We start from the raw sequence: 24,587 nt of genomic DNA on the forward strand, positions 1-24,587 counted from the left end.
TTTTTTTTTTATTTTTGTTTTTTCATATTCACCATTGCTGTCATCTCTGTGTAAACACAAACTGAAGATGAATGTCTAGTGTGGAGAACACTTCATCTTCCAGTTTACGCCAATGCACGTATATCCAGTGTAGGTGAATATCTTCATCATATGTGTTTTCAGTCATTTTAGTGTGATGTATGGATACTTTTGTAAGTGATGTAAAAATGCTAGTTTTTGTTTAAAAATACAGTTTTTAAGTGTAAGTAGTATGGATGTAGCCTAAATCTGCAACATAATAATGTTTGCAGAAACTGAAGGGGTCTGAGTACTCTCTGAATCCACTCTATATCATACACTCACCGGCCACTTTATTAGGTACCCCTGTTCTACTACTCGTTAACACAAATATCTAATCAGCCAATCATATGGCAGCAACTCCGTGCATTTAGATATGTAGACATTGTCAAGATGACCTGGTGAAGTTCAAATCGAGCATCAGAAGAAAGGTGACTTAAGTGACTTTAAACGTGGCATGGTTGTTGGTGCCAGACGGTCTGGTCTGAGTATTTCAGAAACTGCTAATCTATTGGGATTTTCATGCACAACCATCTCTAGAGTTTACAGAGAATGGTCTGAAAAAGGGAAAATATCCAGTGAGTGGCAGTTCTCCAGGCAAAATTTCATTGTTGATGCCAGAGGTCAGAGGAGAATGGGCAGACTGGTTCGAGCTTATAGAAAGACAACAGTAACTTAAATAACCACATGTTACAACTGAGGTATGCAGAAGAGCATATCTGAATGCACAACACATCAAACCCTGTAACAAATGGGCTACAGCAGCAGCAGACCACACAGAGTGGCACTCCTGTCAGCCAAGAACAGGCAACTGAGGCTACACTTTGCATGGGCTCACCAAAATTGGACAATATAAGACTGGAAAAACGTTGTCTGGTCTGGTGAGTCTTGATTTCTGCTGCAACATTCGGATGGTAGGGTCAGAATTTGAGGTCTAGAACATGAAAGCATGGATCCATCCTGCCTTGTATCAACATTTTTGGCAGGTGGTGGTGGTGGTGTAATGGTTTGGGTGATATTTTATTGGCACACTTTGGGCCTCTTATTACCAATTTAGCATTGTTTAAACGCCACAGCCTACCTAAGTATTGTTGTTGACCATGTCCATGACCATCTTCTGATGGCTACTTCAAGCAGGATAGCATGCCATATCACAAAGCTCAAATCATCTCAAAGTGGTTTCTTGAACATGACAATGAGTTCACTGTACTGAAATATCCTCCACAGTCACCAGATCTCAATCCAATTGAGCACTTTGGGATGTAGTGGAATGAGAGATTCACATCATGGATGTGCAGCAACTGCGTGATGCTATCATGTTAATATGGACCAAAATTGCTGAGCAATCTTTCCAGAAAATTGTTGAATCTATGCCACGAACAATAATGGAGGTTCTGAACACAAAAGGGGGTCCAACCCGGTACTAGCAAGATGTACCTAATAAAGTTTGCGGTGAGTGTACATTTCTAAATTCTAAAAAGAGATAAGAATTTCATGTGAATGATGATAACCTTTTCTTACAGTGAGAGGTATTTATTAGGTTTCTCACTTGGTATTCTCCAAAAGGAGACTGACATTTTTCTTTAATTGGGGTTTTACAGATTTTGCATAATTGTGATTCTTAATAATGTGAATTTGTAGTTAAAAGCAAGCTGTTCAAATGCTCACTAACAGGCACTACTTGTAGAATTAACACAAAATTACACAACTTTACTCATATTTATCTTGAACTTGTCATCACCTATGAATGGTCTGCTCTGACTAAGAGTGACTTATCATTTAGAGTACATACTGGAAAACATTTGCTTTGGACTACCAGTATGGAAAGCAAGCAGAAAGAAGGCGGTTCAATGGTCATGATGAAAAGAAGTGAAAGGGGACATTCTTCTATTGTATCATGTGTTTGAGAATAAAAATGGGGGGTTTTGAGTTTCTGAACCTGAGTACCAAAGCTATGTCCAGGCTGTAATCATAGGGCCAGACATGAAGTATCTTTGTAGAGAAATAGTAGTTCCATTCCGTTGAGCAGGGACAATAATACATCAATATGTTCTGACCCCATTGACAAGTGTATGCCCTTAATAAATGCATCTGTTCAGTTTATGATCAGTTTATGACCCTGCAGCATCTGTTACTAATTGAACTGGTACTGACACATACGTCAATACAGTACAGTATACTAGCTGAAGCCCGCCGTAGCATACAGTGGTGTAAGAATAGGAACGGAAAACGGTGAGAAAGGAATTCAGAAATCAAGAAGAAATAAATACTTCTTGAAAGACGCAGTTGTGAATAGGTGTTTTGGTGGAGACGACAGATAATGAGTCGAAAGATCTAACCCTAGAAAACAATAACAACCCCAAAAAGATGTTGTTGTAGAATGTCTCTAAGTAATTCCTTAAGCTTAATCCAAAAGACTCGTACTACAATATCAGGTCTGTGCTCTGGTCTTTGGGTATCCGACAGTGCATGTAGAATTTCCGGCCAAGCAGGATTACATGTGAAAGTGATAAATAAATCGGGCTTTCCAAATTTACGTACCATGGCCATGGCATCCTGATAGTTTTGTTGCATGTATCTTGGACTTTCTGGAAATGTGGACGGTAATATGATCATTTTGCCTACACGTACGTTGTTATTTTCAGCGTTTGCTTGCAGTGCGTCCGATAGTCCTTTGTATTGTTCCATGTGCAGATCTTGTTGATGTAATCTGAGATAGTTGAGACGCGCGCCCTCTGCTTTAACATATGCATCTACGACGTACTGTTGGAATAGTTTGCCGCTGAAGTGCAAAATGCTAAATGTATTCCTCATTGCTAATCTGTACGCGTAAAATTGGCATTGAGTAAGCTTTATTCGCTTGCCGGTTCTTTTATCAAGAACATGTTGTAAATCTTTGTGCCAGCCAATGTCTCCGTAAGGGAATAAAAGTGGGTAAACCACAGGATCGCAATTCATATTGAGTGTGGAAATCTGTTTACAGGAGTTGCCTATGGGATAGATGCAAATTTCCCTTTCGGCAGGCGTTTCGCCATCTTCTCCGACAAAAATCACTGCAACATCGGTGTGACATGTCGGGGCATTGTATCATCGTAAATCCTGCCTAAGGTTTTCCGTGAAAACCATTCATACAGATGCTGTTGGATTGGACTGAGAGATTTCACGCATGTGTTTGTATGATTTAGCGAAGGGGTTGATGGTTCTGAGCATGGAATCTAGCTGGAGAAGTACATTTTTGCTGCATGCAGAGTTTGCTTTGTTTTGTAAGCATACTTCAGTAGCTTGCGCTGTGTCAAAAACATACAACTGTCCATATCCTGGAGAGGTAGAAGTGTTAGTGTATAATGGAGAGATTTGGTGATAAATTTGCCCGTGTATTTTAAAACAGTATGGTCCGTGGCCAGGAGGTTGAGTTATCTGTGCAGCTATGGAAGCAAACACTAGAGAAGAGTTGTATTCTCGAATGTGTTCACGATAATTTTTAGCTTCTGATGTTTGCTGTGTAAGAAGCTGTTGTAAAGACACAGTTGGCTCCCGCAAAGGTGGTAAAGCTACTTTACCGTTGCGGCAGCTCCTCGAGTACTTGTTGGATGTATTACGCTCAGCAGGCCAGTATAGTACATGACAGTGTTTGCACTGCTGGTCTGGAGTCCCAATGTTGTATTCTTGGACGGGAAGACAGGAATTAGGTGAAGAAGTACCTGTGGTAACGGGAAGAGGATTGTGTGTATGTCTGCTGAGACTGCGTTGGTTTGGAAACGTTGCTTTGCAGATGTTGCATTGCAAGAGTTGTGAATGAGTTTTGTTGTGTTTAGTCAGACAATCCTGTGTAGTGAACTTCTTATTGCATTTCTGGCACTCATATAGTTGTTGGGAAGAATGCCTTTTCTTGTGTTTAGCAAGTGAGGTTCGCGTTTGAAAAGTTTTGTTGCAAGAATCGCACCGGAAGAATGTGGGGAAGGGTTTGGAGGAGGACGAACAGGAATCGAGAAGTGCCGTGTCGGCTGCATGTGGGCGGGACCGGTTTTGAAGTGGAAGCAGGATGAACCAGAAGAGAAATATATATAAGAGATGGTAGAATGACACATCAAAAGCAAACTACTTACGAACATCAGATGTAAATACAAAACTGTATCAAACCAAATAAGTAAACACTGACAATAACATTGAATCTCCAGTGCCATTGGACTGGCAGCACAAGTTTTCACATAATGGTGGATGAGAGAGTGTGCTTAGCGACTCCCTGGCAACATTTACTGGGATTGTTGCTACCTTTGTCCCACTTCTGGTGCTTTGTTTATAAGGATACAAATAAGTGGGCACCAGCCTGATCCTCCAGTTCTTACCCCAACAATCAAGCGGTGAATAAATCTGCAGTGTTTAGAATGATGCTGACCTTGCAATTACAGTGCCCTCCATAATGTATGGGACAAAGGCACATTTGTCCTTGATGAACCTCTCTACTTCACAGTTTAAAATGATGAATCAAACAATTCAGATGTGATTACACATTGCAGCCTTTGATTTAAAGGTATTTGCATACATTTCGATCACAGAATGTGGAAATAACGCTTTTCTACATGGTCCCTTTAAATGTGTCCTTCATAACAGGCTTTGCATTAAATAATATACTGTAATAATGCATAATTTAGCTTACTAAAAACAATTATTACTTTAAAATAATACTTAATTATCAGGAGATCATGTGTATATGTGCTGAATATCATGATGGATTTTAATAAAAGAAAAAGTTGTCCATCCTCTGTTTTTATCAGACAGCTGATCAAACATCTCAGAAGGTAGTTCATAGGTTAGCACTTACATGCACACACGCCAACCTCATAGCGGGGCTTATCTGCTGAGAAGTCACAGTACATCCCTTTATGGGGATCACAGATATCCGCCTCATTGCAGCTCTCACCAACTTGTCTGGCACAAATTGTGCAACATCCACAGCCATCTTTGACCCTGCTGATTCCTGGTGCACATAAGGGTTTGGGAGGGCACTTGCAGGGCCAGTGACAAAACTGACGTCGCTCGCTGCTTCCCACGCCAGGCTTCAGTGCTCCTTGCTGGCCATTGCTGTGTACCCTGAGGAAAATCTCAAGATATAATATAAAACTAAGCATTTAAACAATGTTTTATTTTTCCTCATTTTATTATAGCATTAACATTTATTCTCCGTCTCAAATTCCAAAGACCAACATTAAAAAATAATTATCAGGTGATCTTTACTGAAGATTTGCTTTATAGTTTTCCTAATTGTCACGAGTCTATTGCAATATAATTAAACAGTGTCACACATGTGTGCATGGGAGGCAGCTAAAAGGCTCAAAAGACAGTAATTCCTCGCCAAACCAGGGGATGGCAAAGTGCACTAATCATTGCTCTTTTTCCATTAGCAGACCAATCATGGGAAATTCCGCTTGGGTTAGATGATGTTACTTCCGGCCCCAGCCCCAAGGACGTCACTTCCGGTTCCTGCCTGATGACATAATCTCCTGTCTACCTTACATATAAATGCTATGTTTTCCTGTCCTTGTTGTTCTTTCTTATGGACTAATCTATATCAATTTGACCCACATCTTTGCTACATTTTCGCAGCCAATTGCAATTATATGGTTGGCTGCCCCCAAACCCCTTTCCATGTTGTGTGGATCATTACAGTGGTGTAGTCGGCAGGAAGAACGACTCCATGAAGAATCAGGATCTGGACCTGAAAAAAGAATTCCGACCCTACAGATGGGAAAGTGCTGAACTTGACTGGCTGGGCACGGGTTGCGGGTCGAGGGGACCAGGCGCAAACTCCAACCCAGGGTTCAGTGTATAATACAGTCCACAGGGAGAGTATGCGAGAAATTGCCAACTTTTGAGCCTTTTAGCTGCCTCCCATGTGCACGTGTGTGACAACAGTTATAAACTACAGTTGTGTACAAGTCACCATTGCTTCCTGTTTGCATCAAGTACCTGGCTTTGATTCTAGGAAGATCATCATTAATGTGCTGTCTCCTTTTTCCTGCCTTTGTCCTCGTCATTTTGTTTTCTAGATCTGCCAGTTTATTCCAGCACCTCCAATACTATAATGCCACAGTAAGTTAATGTCCAGGTCTTCTATCTATCTATCTATCTATCTATCTATCTATCTATCTATCTATCTATCTATCTATCTATCTATCTATCTATCTATCTATCTATCTATCTATCTATCTATCTATCATAAGATATTTTGTAATACTGAAGAATTTGAAAAAGTATGGGGTGGTGCTGTGCTCAGTTGATGATGAATAACTAAAGCTCAATTTGTAATGTTACATGGGAGAATATTTGTAGAAAATTAGAAGAGCTTCTATGCAATTGTTTATTTTAAATATTACAATGTCTATTTTGAATATTTTATTTAGAGAAAAGCCAAGCAAAATGACACCTTTTATTGGCTAACTAGAAAGATTACAATATGCGCTCGGGGGTCGCATAACTATTTAGCAGGAGGGAGTCTCGTTCGTTATCGGAATTAACCAGACAAATCGCTCCACCAACTAAGAATGGCCGTTCTTAGTTGGTGGAGCGATTTGTCTGGTTAATTCCGATAACGAACGAGACTCCCTCCTGCTAAATAGTTATGCGACCCCCGAGCGCATATTGTAATCTTTCTAGTTAGCCAATAAAAGGTGTCATTTTGCTTGGCTTTTCTCTACATTCATAATGGCTAACACGGTACAACACCCTAGTACTACGAATATTTTATTTAAAATTTGTGTATATGTGTAAATCATAGGCTAAGATGATTTTCCTCCCCATTTTACACACCATAATTGAACTGTTCTGATTTTGTAATAATCTTTTATTTTTTGTTATAATGAAGATATATATATACAGTATGTGTGTGTGTGTGTGTGTGTGTGTATATATATATATATATATATATATACTGTAAATATATACTGTAAGGGTGGTGCAGATCTAATTATGAAATTATTGCATTGCATTGCTTTAAAAGTTGCATAGTTAGATCTGGACCACCCTATATATATATATATATATATATATATATATATATATATATATATATATATATATATATATATATATATATATATATATATATGTAATTGGTCCATATGGATGTTTGCACATGAATGCCCTTCAATGGTCAGGTATCCCATCCCAAATTATTTCTTGCTTTCCATCTGGTGTTGCTGCTACAGGTTCTGGTTTCTCACAGTCACAATGAAAAATGTGTGTTCACACCATGTATGGATGACTAGAGAGCTAACAGTAACAGGTTCAATATGAACACATTCTTAAGCCCCATGCTCTGAGCTTCCCACAGCCATCCCCACCAAATGCACTGTGTCGCTGGTCACACTTCCCATATTGCAGCTGCAGTTATATGGTAGTCCCCAGAATGGCCTTTCTTCTGTAGTATCTACCGGTATATTTAAACAGGATCCTGATCTTAAATCTTTGGCTCATACATCTCATGTGTTTCTTTGCTACAGTATTTCACAGATTTCTCTTATTCTGTTGTTTAGATTTTTTTTTTTGCCTTGTCATCTATACATTTGTAACATGTTGATTAGCACATGTACCGGTAAGTAAGAATTTAACCTGTGTATCCTATTTTAATGACTGCATCCCTGCCTCCTTCTCGTGTTTGCAATTTTTTATTCTGATTATATTCATTCTTGAATAACCTCACCAGATGCTCTTGTTTTTTCAGGTATAACAGACTCAGTCTATGCTGTACATGCCGCAGATGATGGGGAGGAGCAGGAGGAGGAGAAGACAGAGAAGATGACTTCTGGCCAGTGTGCTATAACATGGCAGTCTTTCAGTGAGTGTGTAATAAACATATACTGTATATGTATAGCTCCTTTGTGGTCTTGAACACATTTTTTTAAATGAGCAGCAATATCTTCTTCATAGCTAAAAAAATAGATTTTTTTTCATTTAAGCATAAAATGAAACAATATTGTTAAATTTGTGTATGCACAAAAAGAGGCTCGAAGTGTATGTATGCAACTTCCCACACAAACATTGGAATTGGGATTCATAAAAGAAAAATTGATGGAGAACATGCATACCTTGTATTTACGGCAACTCTGACCCATATGGATGCAACATTTTGGAGAAACTGGGGGAGTTTTTTCTTGTCTTCTTAGGGATTCAAGACTGGGGGAACTGTCAAAACTCAGGGCTTGTTAAAGCCCATTGTGGCACTCCTTATGTGATTTTTGGGCTATACAAGAAATAAATAGTTGTTGCTGTACAGAAATCTATGGGATACATCCATCCATTAACAAACCTGTTTAATTGAGATCATAGTCATAGAGAGCCCCTCCCAGGAGCATCAGGTTCAGGGGAAGGAAGCAATACTGGGTAAGGATGCCAGTCTATTGCAGTGCCCACACCCACTTTCATTCACACATGCCAATCTGATTCACTATTATCCTATTATGCATATTTCTGAGACATGGGTGGGAACTGGACCGTCTGGGCAGAAACTCAGATCACCATGTCATACTAGAACAAAATTATCATTGCAATGTAGTCAGACATATTTAGGTTTAGAAGAAAACTGGAGTACCTGAACAGAACATACAAGCACTGTGAGAATAAGCACATGGGCACTGACTGGCACAAGATCTGAGCCCAGCCTGCAAAAGCTGTTAGGCAGCATTACTAACCACTGTGCCATCATGTCACCCAATGAAGTAATTCTCTAACTATATATACACAGCATAACAATCTTTTACCTGCTTATTCCAATTCAGGGTTGCAGGAAGCCTATACCAGCAGGACAGAGTGGAAGGCAGGCACCAATCCATGAAAAGAGCCCAGTCAAACACACACAAAGGGCAAATTTAGAATTATGTGATGTGATATACATTTTTAGAACTTTTTATTTTTTATGTGCTTTCACTAATATGATCCTTTCTTAATTCTTATTGAACATTATTTTATATTTGAGGATTTTTTTATTGTAAGATAAGGATAACCCGTCATCCGAGTGTAGCTTATTCTATTTGTTGTTTTTAATTAATGGCTGATTGACTTTGATGACTCCAGTATTTCCCTCTCCCTCCTTCCTACAGTGTCAGATTGTTGTTTCAGTACCACCATTGACTCGAGTGCCACTGCTTTAGGTTTTCTTTGGCTTTACTTTACAGAATAAAAGACAAACACTAAGGATTGTGAATAAGCAGAGTTTATTATGAATTAATATTTTGCTGAACTCTCTTAAAATGACTTCCGTCTTACTAACACATCTTCAAAGGAATGACACGACAGGCAATTCTAACAAAATCGGCTCAGTGTAATTTATTTGCTTGAATATGACTGAGTGACTGGCTCTCAGCTCAGAGGTTAAAGTGTTACAGACTAGAAATACCAGGAGACATGTGAGGGATTTCTTGTCTACCACAGCCTTGCACTTTCCGAAAATCTTCAAAGGACCTATATGCTGCTTTAAAATGTAAAGCCTCTCTGTCAAGTTTAGAGAGGGGAATTTTGCTCTACTCTCTCACGGTGTCAGAGTCAGGGCCTGAACTTCGAGATGGGGCAGTGGTTTAAAGCCGGAGTAATTTTACCTCTGATACTGCACTTGGATTATTTGTAAGGACTGAGTCATTCAGCAAATCTCATTTCTTCTAATAATTACTCTTCTAGATGTGTGAATGAATTCACACTGTTATGAATTACTGTATATCCCTTTAATGCACTTTTTCTAGATCATCCTTCAGAAAATTAGTCGTGAAGGTTCTGTACCTTTAGCAGAATGAAGCCCAGATAGGAAAGATAGGACTAAATTATAATATACCATTAGTATATTTAAACCCACAGTCGAAATGTCTAACTATCCGTTCTGGGTCTGTCTCCATCAGTTGCCAATCGCTTTACCAGGAAATATATTAGTACAGAATTTTAGATTACAAGTGGGTGGCTCACTTTATATAAACTTCAAATGAAGTCTTCCAATTCCGAAACCACCAGAGGATTGGACCTTAGACGAACCAGATGAAGAAACTGCAATGCAAGGTACTGACAGTGACATTGACCCGGATTTTGAACCCAGCTCATCAGGTGATCCACATCTGATAACACAGTCCGAATTGAACGATTTGGTCAGAGATTGGGGTCTGTCAAAAGCAAAAGCCGAGCTGCTGGGTTCGAGACTGCAGGAATGGTGTTTGCTGTCACAAAGTACAAAAATTTCTGTGTTTCGAGGCCAACATCATCATATAACCAAATTTTTTGCACAAGTCGACAGTCTCTGTTTCTGTTGAGACAATGAAGGATTGTTCTCGGCCTTGGGTTGTGATCACAACTTGGAAGAGTGGCGTCTCTTCATCGATTCGTTAATGTTAAGCCTGAAAGCTGCTCTGCTACACAATGGCAATGTTTATCCTTCAGTACCTCTTGGCTACGCAGCACACATGAAAGAAATGTATGAAAATATGGAACTGTAGCTGAAGCACATCAAGTATAGCAGGTACAACTGGAATATCTGTGGAGATCTTAGTCATTGCTCTTTTACTAGGGCTATACAAAGTACTGTTGTTTCGTCTGTGAATGGGACAGCCATGCCAAAGAGTCACACTATTCTTGACAGAACTGGCCACTCCATAAAAAGTTGGTTCCAGGACAGAAAAATGTGGCACATGAATCGCTTGTCGACCCAGCAAATATATTTTTGCCTCCTCTTCACATAAAACTGGGACTCGTGAAGAATTTCATGAAAGCACTGAACAAGGAAGGTGAAGGTCTTCATTATTTAAGACAGATGTTCCCAAGAGAAACTGACGCCAAGATCAAAGTGGGCATTTTTGTTGGCCCCTAGATCAGACATGTTATGAATGACAAGCGGTTTGAAGATCTGTTAGTTGGGCCGAAAAAAAATGCCTGGAAAGCCTTCAAAGACATTGTTGACAATTTTCTGGGCAATTACAGAGCCCCAAACTACATTCAGCTGGTAGACAAACTTCTCAAAGCATATAAGACAATGAAGTGCAACATGTCACTCAAGATTCATTTCCTCCACTCACACTTGGACTTCTTCAACTGCAAATCTTGGTGCTGTCAGTGACGAACACAATGAAAGGTTTCACCAGGACATTGCTACGATGGAGAAACGATACCAGGGCAACCGGAATTCGTCAATACTTGCTGACTACTGTTGAACACTGCAATGTGATGCACCAGACATTGAATACAAAAGAAAATCAGGAGCAAAACATTTTTAATTTTGTTGAATTTAATAGCTTATGCGAAACATAAACGTGACTAAATACGTTAATGTCAGTAAACATACAAATGTCTATTTCTCAGAGTTCCTACGTGATGCAGTAACACCAAAACTATATTTGTGCATACCCAGTAGGTACCTGTTACAATCAGCAAAAACTTTTCAGTAAGTAAGATTTGTCAAAAAAATTGTTGTGCAGTGTGTTTATTTGTATAGTCTTCAAAAATGATCTGACCTATAGTATCTACAACAATAATTAACATAGAAATTGTTTAACAAGGAGTTTTGCAGTCTGCTCCATTTTAATCATAGGATCAGTTCAATTGATTTACAGAATTTTTCAGATATCCATCCGTACATCCATCCATCCTCTTCCGCTTATCTGAGGTTGGGTCGCGGGAGCAGCAACTTGAGCAGAGATGCCCAGATTTCCCTCTACCCGGCCACTATTTTTAGCTCTTCCGGGAGAATCCCAAGGCATTCCCAGGCCAGCCGGGAGACATAGTCCCACCAACGTGTCCTGGTTCTTCCCCGGAGCCTCCTCCCGGTTGGACGTGCCCAGAACACCTCACCAGGGAGGCGTCCAGGAGGCATCCTGATCAGATGCCCAAGCCACCTCATCTGACTCCTCTCGATGCAGAGGAGCAGCGGCTCTACTCTGAGCCCCTCCCGGATGACGGAGCTTCTCACCCTATCTTTAAGGGAAAGCCCAGACATCCTGCGGAGAAAACTCATTTCAACCGCTTGTATTCACAATCTCGTTCTTTCGGTCACTACCCATAGCTCATGACCATAGGTGAGGGTAGGAACATAGATCGACTGGTAAATTGAGAGCTTTGCATTACGGCTCAGCACCTTTTCCACCACGACACACCGATGCAGAGCCTGCATCACTGCGGACACCGCACCGATCCGCCTGTCAACCTCACGCTCCATTCTTCCCTCACTCATGAACAAGACCCCGAGATACTTGAACTCCTCCACTTGGGGCAGGATCTCGCCACCCACCCTGAGAGGGCACTCCACCCTTTTCCGACTGAGGACCATGGTCTCAGATTTGGAGGTGCTGATTCCCATCCCAGCCGCTTCACACTTAGCTGAGAACCAATCCAGAGAGAGCTGAAGATCACGGCCTGATGAAGCAAACAGGACAGCATCATCTGCATAAAGCAGTGACCCAATCCTGAGTCCACCAAACCGGACCTCCTCAACACCTTGGCTGCGCCTAGAAATTCTGTCCATAAAAGTTCTGAACAGAATTGGAGGCAAAGGGCAGCCCTGGCGGAGTCCAACTCTCACTGGAAACGGGTTCGACTTACTGTGACACCAGTTGTACAGGGACCGAACAGCCCTTATCAGGGGGTCCGGTACCCCATACTCCCGGAGCACCCCCCACAGGATTCCCCGAGGGACACGGTCGAATACCTTTTCCAAGTCCACAAAACACATGTAGACTGGTTGGGCAAACTCCCATGCACCCTCCAGGACTCTGCTAAGGGTGTAGAGCTGGTCCACTGTTCCGCGACCAGGACGAAAACCTACACTGTTCCTCCTGAATCCGAGGTTCGACTATCCGACAGACCCTCCTCTCCAGAACCCCCGAATAGACTTTCCCAGGGAGGCTGAGGAGTGTGATCCCTCTGTAGTTGGAACACACCCTCTGGTCCCCCTTCTTAAAGAGGGGGACCACTATCCCGGTCTGCCAATCCAGAGGCACTGTCCCCGATGTCCATGCGATGTTGCAGAGACGTGTCAACCAAGACAGTCCTACAACATCCAGAGCCTTGAGGAACTCCGGGTGTATCTCATCCACCTCCGGGGCCCTGCCACCAAGGAGTTTTTTGACCACCTTGGTGACCTCAGTCCCAGAGATGGGGGAGCCCACCTCCAAGTCCCCAGGCTCTGCTTCCTCATTGGAAGGCATGTTGGTGGGATTGAGGAGGTTTTTGAAGTACTCCCCCCACCGACCTACAACGTCCCGAGTCGAGGTCAGCAGCGCACCATCCCCACCATAAACAGTGTTGACACTGCACTGCTTCCCCCTCCTGAGACACCGGACGGTGGACCAGAATCTCCTCAAAGCCGTCTGAAACTCGTTCTCCATGGCCTCCCCAAACTCCTCCCATGCCCGAGTTTTTGCCTCAGCAACCACCAAAGCCGCATTCCGCTTGGCCTGCCAGTACCTATTAGCTGCCTCCCACAGGACAAAAGGGACCAGTAGGACTCCTTCAGCTTGACAGCATCCCTCACCGCCGGTGTCCACCAACGGGTTCGGGGATTGCCACCACGACATGCACCGACCACCTTACGGCCACAGCTCTGGTCAGCCGCCTCAACAATAGAGGCACGGAACATGGCCCATTCGGACTCAATGTCCCCCACCTCCCTCGGAACGTAGTCAAAGTTCTGCCAGAGGTGGGAGTTGAAGCTACTTCTGACAGGGGGCTCTGCCAGACGTTCCCAGCAGACCCTCACAACACGTTTGGTCCTACCAGGCCTGACCGGCATCCTCCTCCTCCATCGAAGCCAACTCACCACCAGGTGGTGATCAGTTGACAGAATTTTTCAAATACATTATTTAAACACATATTGCCCTACATGCACATCAGAGGTAAGTACTACCATCCCTGGACTCCAGGGAGCGCTATCACTGACTCTTCTGTCTCTTTTGTAACCCGCAGCTCAGAAGAGACGCCCATTAAGGGCAACTGACCCCACCTCTTCCATTCCACAAGCCATAAAAGCAAGGCGCTCCTGGAAGAGGGCATCTCATTCCAGAGATGACCCACCCGTGCTCCAGAACTCCGATCCTGAAGCCTGACCAATTTTCCAGAGCCAATTTTTCCACGTCATTGAGTGCTGATAATTTAAGTCTACTTATTGTTTTGAGTAAACAGAGTGGCCTAATTGGTACCCCAACGTTTCATCTTGACTCTTGTCTTACCCTTGACTAATGACAATATGTACAAAAACAGAGGCGCACACACTCACATAATCAAGGAAATTTGTATTTGATGATCGCTGACAGCTTGTTTGTCTAACCAGAGCACACTACGAATGATGAAAAGAAAGACATGAACATACAAACACACACAGATGACATAATAGATCTGCACAAAGGCATTAAGCCACTTGTGTCTGCCAATCTTTTTCTATGTGCATCTTGTTTATACTCTAAAATGGAGTATTTGCTGAGGTCAAAACCAAAGAGACAAACCAGTCTTTTGCCAAGTCAGAAACATGAGACATGAATCAGAATCATAAGCCAAAGTACAAAAATACCGAGAAGTACACTTAAAGTCTTATAGAATTATTCAAACACAGAATAACAAAATGGCCTATAATATGACCTTATATACGGTCACGCAGGTGACATCACATTACCATGCTCCTAGAGAATTCTGGGAGGTTACCTCGGCAATGATCGATGCAAAACTTACTATAATCGCACTACTCATCAGTATTCAAAATGGCAGAGCGATAAGGCGTTCAAATTTGTCTGGAATTAAAATACAACGAAATAAATATTTCTATCAAATTCCTAAACCTCAAAAACCCCAGAACAGCTATCAAGATGGTCCAAGAACTTCTTAAGGAAAGCAAATAAAAATTAATAAAGAACATCAATCATAATAAGTTTTTATTGTTCAACATTATATGCATCTTGTTCTGTTTCTCAAAGTGTTATTAATTTTAATGTTATCGTATTTGCCTTTTCACCACCATTTTGTTCATCATTTTTGGCTGTAGTTTGTGTTTTTTGTTGTTAGGACAGGAAGTTGCAGTGTGTGATGTCATTGGACCAGCAGTGTAAACATGACAGCATCCTCTTGTAAATTGTTGCCAAAAGATTTTTAGTTATTCAAAATCTCTTTAGGGAGTTTGGACTCTTGCACATATTTTTGACAAGGATTTTGATTTGTGTACTTGGCTTTGGTATTTTGATTTCCTTCTCCTAGTTTTGGTCCATTTTGAACTTTTTCTGTCATTGCGTGGTTGTGCTATCTGGCAGAGCAATCACCTTGTCTTTGTCAATTTAAAATTTCAACTATCATGTGCAGTTTTCCTTTGTTTGTACCACAAGACATTCACCTGCTGACTACCAGTGCAGAAATATATTTTAAGAACTTATGCACTAAGAAAATGGCTTAGTGTAGCTACTTGTTAAGTAATAAACAAGTGGGCTACATGGTGGCACAGTGGATAACTTTGTTGCCTCATAACTCCTGGACTTGGGATTAGTACATGTCCTTGTACTTGTGTAGTATGCAAACTGTTTTTTTTCCAGCATTAGTTTTCTCAGGGTAGAAAGTTTCCATTAAATCCCAAACAGTGTGTGTTAGACTAATTAATGATTGTAAGTTAGCCCTCTGTGGATGTCTGTGTGTGCTCTTTAAAATCTATTGACGGCAGTTCCTCCCTTGTGCATGATGCTGGTGACATACTGAGGACTCCAGCTCCTGACCATTCATGTTTGCAATATATGATCTCAGAAAATGGATGGATTCAGAGTTGAATAGCAAGCCAGGACACTAAATCTGTGAGATAGAAAGTCAATAATATGACTTAAACTTCTTCATCCAAAAATTGCTACACCTCTGTGGTACTCTTCCTGAAGAGTGTGCATGCCTTCAAAATACAGGGTATATCACCCTCGCAGAACCTTCTGTGTGAGACCAGAACTGTGGAGTGATGTTCACATCACCTAGTGAGCATGTTCATTTTCAACTCTGGGGTTTTCACATGGTGCGTTATGTACTTGGGTGCTTATTTCAATAGCACTTGGTGTCATGTGGTTAAGTGAGGATACAATTTTTTCATTTGTGGAGAAATGTAACAAGGGGGTGTCGTGGGGTACAGGAAACCCTTCTCCTGGTGGAATATAAGGTGCATTAAAAACAAGGAAACATCCATCCATCCATTTTCCAACCCGCTGAATCCGAACACAGGGTCACAGGGGTCTGCTGGAGCCAATACCAGCCAACACAGGGCACAAGGCAGGAACCAATCCCGGGCAGGGTGCCAACCCAGCGCAGGACACACACACACACACAAAGCCCAATTTAGAATCGCCAATCCACCTAACCTGCATGTCTTTGGACTGTGGGAGGAAACCCACGCAGACACGGGGAGAACATGCAAACTCCACACAGGGAGGACCCAGGAAGTGAACCCAGGTCCCCAAGTCTCCCAACTGCGAGGCAGCAGCGGTACCCACTGCGCCACCGTGCCGCCCAACAAGGAAACACTTCTTTTTTAATTAGCAAACATTTACTCTAATTTTAGAGAACAACAAAAATATCCCCCAAACTGGTTTGATACACTTTTATTACTGACAGAAAGAAAGTTGACAATATGGAGGACCGCCTTATTTTCTGTTTGCCTTACTGTGTATTTTGTAACCACTCCTCCGGTGTAGCAAAGACCTGCAGAAGGTCTGTAGTGGACTGCGATGGCTGTAGAATGATGTCCCACATATGCTTTGTTGGAAATGGGGGATGGTGCTAACCTCACATAGACATTCCAGTGAGATGGGAGCTGTGTGTTTAGTGGCACTGGCCCAATGGAAAAACAACACCAAGAAGATATTCTAAGAAAGATAAAGATGTGTATTGTATGACAGCACCTTTCCTTTCTGTGAGATCAGAATGTATTACTTTCAGGAGGTGTTAATAGTTGTGATAGTTTTGACACATTTTTCTTTTTTAACAAAATTAATTAAAGTGTCATTTGACCTATGCAAGGTAATTTCCCACGGCATAGTTTTTAGCATCTCAAGTTTTATATATACTTTTTTATATGTATCTTTATTACTGCTTACTGTTGCTGGATTAAAGGACACTGATTTATCAATGACAGAAGGTCTTTTATTTAACACTTTAAGCACTAAACTTATTTTTTTTCTTGGCAAACAAATTTATGTTCATAAAATGTGAATGAAAATGTAATTAATTATAACAATTTAAAATGTATGCAAAGATGAAATCATAGGTTGTTTCATTTATATTTGTTGTACATCACATTGAAACATAATTCTTGAGCGTTGCATTAGTTAGATTTTTATTTTTTAACTATTGGGGCATTGTGGTATCTTACGTATTTTTTTTTCTTTAATGCCCATTACACTGAGGTTTATACATTACAAATCGCAAGTAGTAGACTTCTTACATGTACAGTGAAATGCTCTCTTACATATCCAACCAATATGAAACAATATTGTTACTCTCCAGCACCATGATGAAGTGTACATTAATATACAAGTATCTTGATTTGTTTGTGGTAGCTAATTGAAACATACATTTATCTGCATATGATTTGGTTTCTGTAACTATGATAATGTAACGAATCATATATATCAAAGCATCTGCAGAGGTGATATCCACTGATAAACCTGCATACACTATTATTTGGAGGACTTTAGTCTATCTCTACAGTCTGTCGTCCATCTGAATAAACAGCACTTTACATCAGGAATGAGAATCCAGAGAACTGCAGCCTGACACACTCCTGCCAGATTTTTTTACTTTCACAATGAAATCCAGACTTAACAGCAGGCTGTTGAGTTACGTTTCCACAGAAAACACTGTCAACATCTTCATGAATAACATCATCATTACTGTCTTAGTCTGCATAATTCTTGTCGAAATGAACCCGTGTCAAAATAGAAATCTTTTGTTTACAGCTTACAAGACACCTTTTTGGATTAGTGGTTTGAAAGAGTTAACCATGTTAGTAGAGGACACAGGTATCGTCTCATAATAAAACGTGTTTCCAGATACTGTGCAAGTCCTGGCCATGGCACAGAATAACTGCCTAGAAAATGCTCTGAATATACACTAAATATGTATATATGCCCCTCACAGTCTCTTCAGTGTACCTCATGCTTTCACATAGAAAAGGATTTTGGAAGCAGAAGAGAGATTTTTTTTCTAGTTATCCATCCATCATTATACATCAGTATACAACAGAATCATGCTACTTATTTATTACATAAGCTTTAGTCCAGCTTTTGCTCAAAAATAATTAAAATAATACATCTCCTAAACTTCCCTTCATGCAAATTATATAACCTGACATGTTTCTGTTTTAAGTTGCCACTACATAATAAGGATACTCTTTCTTTTACTCCATCTTTGCACCTTCGCTATACTGTGTAACTTTCAATTGTCTGCCAAGGGTTGAGCAGGGCATTCTCTGGTCACCCATATGTCCATCACCCAGCATTGGTATAAGGAATCTGTCATTTATTCCTCATGAACAGTATTTTTTTTAATATCCAAAAATGGATATATTTCAAAAGTGTAGTGTACCAAGATTATGTGAATATTTGATTCCAGTATAGGCTTCATGCTGGTGTAACTATTGTCATTTGTCACCTGTGGCCTGAAGGGGGCATTTTAGCTCCCCAAACCTGACACAGGCAGACACAAGCACAGATCCAGCACAACACATGGCTTTTATTTCTTGTGGGAAACTCTTCCCAATCATTTCCCACCACCAAAGCACAGTACAATAAGCAAAGTGATAATCACACAGCAATGCACTTTTTCTTTTCTTCTTTCTCTCTTTCTCTGTCCTCCTCCTTCTCCTCCTTCCTCCAGCAAGCTTCATCACTCGTCCTCCCAACTCTGACTCCTGGAGCTGTGGCAGCTAACTTCTTTTATACTGCACTTGGGAGTGCTTCCAGTGTCCCATAAGCCTTTGGAGTGAGGCAGGAGCCAGACAAAGTAGGGCTCAGCAGCACCCCCAGAACCCAACAGGACTCAGCAACCAAACTCCAACTGTCAGCATGCCTTTTGGGGAATCAGTGGTACTGCAACAACCCGTGAGGCTGCCATCTAGCATTCCGGGGGAGATAATGCCATGAGCACTCTTTCTCCCTGGTCCTTCCATTAATAAGGCGTCCCAACCGGTCAAGGCCAACTACTGTCTGCTACACAAAAGCAAAATCCATCCATCCATCCATCCATTGTCTCCCGCTTATCCGAGGTCGGGTCGCGGGGGCAGCAGCTTGAGCAGAGATGCCCAGACTTCCCTCTCCCCGGCCACTTCTTCTAGCTCTTCCGGGAGAATCCCAAGGCGTTCCCAGGCCAGTCGAGAGACATAGTCCCTCCAGCGTGTCCTGGGTCTTCCCCGGGGCCTCCTCCCGGTTGGACGTGCCCAGAACACCTCACCAGGGAGGCGTCCAGGAGGCATCCTGATCAGATGCCCGAGCCACCTCATCTGACTCCTCTCGATGCGGAGGAGCAGCGGCTCTACTCTGAGCCCCTCCCGGATGACTGAGCTTCTCACCCTATCTTTAAGGGAAAGCCCAGACGCCCTGCGGAGGAAACTCATTTCAGCTGCTTGTATTCGCGATCTCGTTCTTTCGGTCACTACCCATAGCTCATGACCATAGGTGAGGGTAGGAACATAGATCGACTGGTAAATTGAGAGCTTCGCCTTGCGGCTCAGCAAAAGCAAAATTCACTGAAATATTGAATATAAAATAAAAATAAAATTACAACAGCATGTTATGAAAACCTTTAGACACTTGTGAATTTTTGTATTAGAACTGCTATGTGAATAATATAAAATGACACCAAAGCATTTCTATAGATTTAATTTACAGATTTTTTTTGCTGCGTATTATACATCAATTTACCAAATCTGACTGGTTTGCTGCAAAGACAATCAACCATATCAAAGCATACTAGACAACTCACCATGAGACTCAATTGAAATACAATGAATGACCTAAAATAGTGAAAAGGTAAGCATTAAACTTCCAGAGTTTATATTTAAAGTTTATCTTACCAAAAACTGAGAAAAGGAAATTTCAGAATAATTCAAATGGGCCTTCATCAGGGAATAACTAATAGGTTACACCTACAGATGTTCTGCAGCAATTAAAGTAAATTAAGCCTTGAAAATAGAAGTAAACAATTTGCACAGGTGTCCCAACTTCTGTTGATTACTTAAAAGCCCTCTGACTGTCTTAAAGCAGAGTTGGAACAGACTGTGTTACTACTTGGACAATATTCCAGTGATAATGGCAAGAAAATGGCAACTAACAAATGAAATGAGACAGATCATTATTACCCTTAGAAATACAGGCCTTTCATTTAGAGAAATTGCAAAAAACAGAAAAAATCGAAGTGTCATTGAGTATGGTGTTCTACAGAATACAAAGGCAATTGGAATAAACTTTGGTAGACCCAAAGTCACAACTTAATCAGAAGACAGGTTTCTGAGGGTCACCAGCTTGCATGATAGGCACCTCACAGCACATCAGCTTCAAGCACAGCTTAACATTGGTCGAAAACAAATAAAGTCTCAGTTTCAGTTGTGAAGAGGAGACTTTGTGCTGCAGGTTTGACGGGGTTATTGGCAGTAAGAAAGCCATCCCTTAAAGGACAAAACAGGGCCTTGAAATACCAGCTGTGGACTACTGCAGATTAGAGGAAAGTCTTACTCACAGATGAATCAAAATTTGAAATCTTCAGTTCATTATGCAGGGTGTTGGTACACTGTCGACTTGGAGAAAGGACGGTTCCTCATTGTGTGACATCAACTATCAAACATGAAGAAAGAAGTGTGATGGTTTAGGGTTCTTTTGCTGGGGGCAGAGTTGGCGACTTGCACAGAGCGACTGGCATTCTGAATCAAAAGGGTTACCAGAGTTTAGCTGTTATATCAACAAAAGGTGGCTACTTTGATGAATCAAAAATTTCATTAAGATTTTGTACACTTAATGATTCTTTGATTTATTTATTTATTTTATTTGCCACTGTTTATTTGTTCTGTGCCTTGATTTCATGAAACATTAAGACATGCGTGAATTATCATAAAAACTTAAGTGTTCTAAAACTTGTGACTGGTAGTGTATATATGTACACACACAGAGGAACATGCACACACACTCACATATACAAAGAAATATGCAAGTGAGGATAACTGGCAGTTATTTTATTTAAATATACATGTATGCACACACTCAAAGAAATTTATACCATAAATGAAGACGGCTGACAGCTGTTTGTCCTACTAGAGCACATGCTGGATGATGAAGAGAAAGACATGAACACACAAACACACACACACATCACAAATGATCTGTAAAGGTTGACATGCGCAGAGGCATTAAGCCACTCCTGTACCAATCTGACTGTCTGTGCAGCATGTGTATTTCATTTTACCCAATGTGTTCAGTTTTAAGTTAAAAATGACTCGAGTTGTTCAATGTTTTGTTAATTTTACTCTACATTTATTTCTCAATATAATAAATATAAGCTCATGTCCTTGATTGTATATTATTGTACATTACACTTGATTGTATTATATTGTGAAAATTCCACTGAGTGATTTCCAGTGGTGTACTGAAGTGAAATCTACATTGAAGTACTATATGGACCAATTTTTTGATTTATTTTTTTGTGCAAGCTAAGTGTGCAACCCTCTAGAGGTAGATCTGAATATAGCAATGTTGAAAACTTAACTGTATGTTTGAACACCAGTCCATATTGATCTCTCATACCATGTAGCCATGTTTTTAATGTTTCCAAAATTCTGTGGCTATTGGAGATGTGCTGGGAAGCATAAATAAAGATTCAACAGTCGAAGTTTCTTTGTTTTACAGGTTCTAGTGAAATTCAAATAAAGCTCTTCACAGAAAAATGAACAGAAATATTGATAATACCCAGACAACAATAAAATAGCTTCTTGCTTATGATGTTTCTGTTTAAGGCTTATATCTTAGTTACATTGCTTTATGTATGTATATTCTTAAATTTATGCTCCGGTTCATGGTCAAAAAACTGTCTACATTTCCTTTTGCAAACTGACTCTAGTCTATTGTCACATTGGAAATAACAGCAGAATACTAAGACTATTCCATTAGCATTATGTTACGGGGGATTAAAAAGCAACTTCCATTATATTTGTAGCTAAAATTTATATTTCATTATAATAATGCTTATGTGAAATTAATATTAACATTAACTCACTAGGATTGGCAGGTTTAATGTTAACAGCATGCACACTTATGGTCAAAGGTGTATGTAAACCATAGCAATTATTTATTTCTTTATGCTGCTTTTTGCTATTACAGAGATATGTACAGCTCGAATGTAATAATAATAATAATTCATTACATTTATATAGCGCTTTTCTCAGTACTCAAAGCGCTGTCCACACAGGGAGGAACCGGGAAGCGAACCCACAATCTTCCACAGTCTCCTTACTGCAAAGCAGCAGCACTACCACTGCGCCACCTGTGACCTGTAACCAGACAGTATTTGTCACAAATCACCAGGAATAAGTGCTGGGGAGAGCAACAGTCTTCAAGACACATACCTACAATCGCTGACACCTCAGACGTTTAGTATTGCAACACAGCAACAATAGCTCATTATCGAAGGCTATTTCTATAATAATTTAATCATAACAAAAGGGAAAAATGTAGCATCCACAAAATGCTTTCTCCTTTAGCTTTAATAACACATTTAAAGCACTTTATGACATTTGCTACAGTGTGTGACTATCCATCCATCCATCATTGATTTCCGAACATGCTTAAATATACTGAGAGTCAGGATGAGACCAGAGCCCATCTTAGCAGTATTGTACACAAAAGAGAAATTAACCACGGACAGGACCCCATTTAGGGCACCCACACACAATCTCAGTCAGAAGCGGTCAGTCTGAGTAACCAAGTAACTTAACCGGCGTCTCTGAGATGTAGAAGAAAATCTCATACAGACGTGTGTAAAGCATATCAAGTCCACACACACATTGATAAGACTATAAGTTAAAACCCAGTCTCATGAAGCTGTGAGGCAGCAGTGTTAAACACTGAACCGCCATGCCATCGTATTATATAGTGTATACATCGAGCAAGGAATTTTAAAGTCAGATGGTTACAGTTTTACCAACATATAAACCCCAGCTGAGAGTAGTGTGGTGCCATTGTTGTCGTATGTATATTTGGGTAATCTGTGTAATCGACTGACTTTTTAAAAGGTGTGGTTTGATAAATGTATTCTGTAGTTGAATATTGACATTACATTTAAAACAATTTATTTAGAACTGTCATTCATTCACTTATTTGAAATTACCCTTCACTTCTGTCTCTATTCATTTGGCTTTTAAGCTTAACAAAAATCTGTTCTATGGAAAATTTATTTCACTTCCATCAATGCCATGTCTCATTCTGTTCCATGCTCTACGAAAATTATTGGCAGCACATTTTAAAAACAAATACAAACATTTAGCAAATAAAAATCATGGCATATTCTAACTCTGCTTAATATTTGAGTCTGTAAAATCAGATTGAGACCATTTACTGTTTATCTTAATGAACTTGCAATCCTCACAGCTAGAAAAAGGGATCTGCTGAGGTTGCCACCATCCACATGGAAGAGCTGAATTTCAAAATCTGATCTGTCTGTCTTCTTTTGGTTAAGCAGTCAAAAGTAAAGTGTGTGCCTTACCTGTTGCGTCCAAATGAAAAGCAAAATAAAGTAGATATGGGCTGGCATGTTACTTTCCTCTCTACAAATGTTAGGCTTCTGAGGGCTGAGTAGATTTGTGTGTTTCTTTGACTGAGAGCAAAAAAAAAAAAAGAGGGTGGGGGGTGGGGAGTGATTTGCTAAAGAGGTGGAACTGCACAAAGCTCTCCTCTGTCTCCTCTCCAAACACACCTTTCCTCAGTGTACAGATTCAAACTTGAAATATTTCTCTTCATAAGCAGACCACCACTAGTTCCATGCTGCACATTTTTCATGCCATACTCACAGTAATGCCCTTCTCAAAAGTGTTCAATGGAGAGAATGTTTGCTAGTTTGCCCATTCTGCCAGAGTCTCCATAGGATTTCTCTGGATACTCCAGTTTCCTTCCTTATGCCAAACACATTCAGTTTGAAGTTAAGTGGTGACTGTAAATTGGCTCTGTAAGAGTGAGATTGTGCTATAGTGGACTTTCTGAGGGTGGATCCTGCTGTGATAAGCTCTGGCTCTTTGTGACCTTTTGGTGAAATAGTGTGCCTGTATTACATTTGCAGTAAACTTCTAACATTTGATTCATTTGTATCTCTATATTTGTTTGGCATGGTTGTGTGTGTGTATGCGAGAGAGTCTGAGCAAATGTGGTGGTGGATTCTAGGTAGAAGGTTATTCCAAGTAGATGAGGGTTCAGTTCCCTTCCTTGTGTCTGCCTGTGTTTCTTTGCAAGCTATGTTGATAGGTGACTCTAACAAGACCTTGTGTTAATGAACATCTCTTGGGATCAGCTATGCCTAATCCATCG

At 40.6% G+C, this 24,587-nt stretch overlaps 1 protein-coding gene across 1 annotated transcript in view; it reads right to left on the minus strand.

The window, feature by feature from the left end:
- ccn6 (cellular communication network factor 6) overlaps positions 1-24,263 on the minus strand; it is a 37,695-nt gene extending 13,432 nt beyond the window's left edge. The window contains exons 1-2 of the mRNA XM_051925253.1: positions 23,773-24,263; positions 4,880-5,159 (exon numbers count right to left, since the gene is read on the minus strand). Of these exons, the coding sequence (XP_051781213.1) occupies positions 4,880-5,159; positions 23,773-23,820 (328 nt within the window). The 5' untranslated portion in view covers positions 23,821-24,263. The remainder of the gene's footprint in view (positions 1-4,879; positions 5,160-23,772) is intronic.
- Positions 24,264-24,587: the final 324 nt, after the last annotated feature.

This window comes from Erpetoichthys calabaricus, chromosome 3 (genome assembly GCF_900747795.2).
Source record: "Erpetoichthys calabaricus chromosome 3, fErpCal1.3, whole genome shotgun sequence".
Taxonomy (NCBI): Eukaryota; Metazoa; Chordata; class Cladistia; order Polypteriformes; family Polypteridae; genus Erpetoichthys; species Erpetoichthys calabaricus.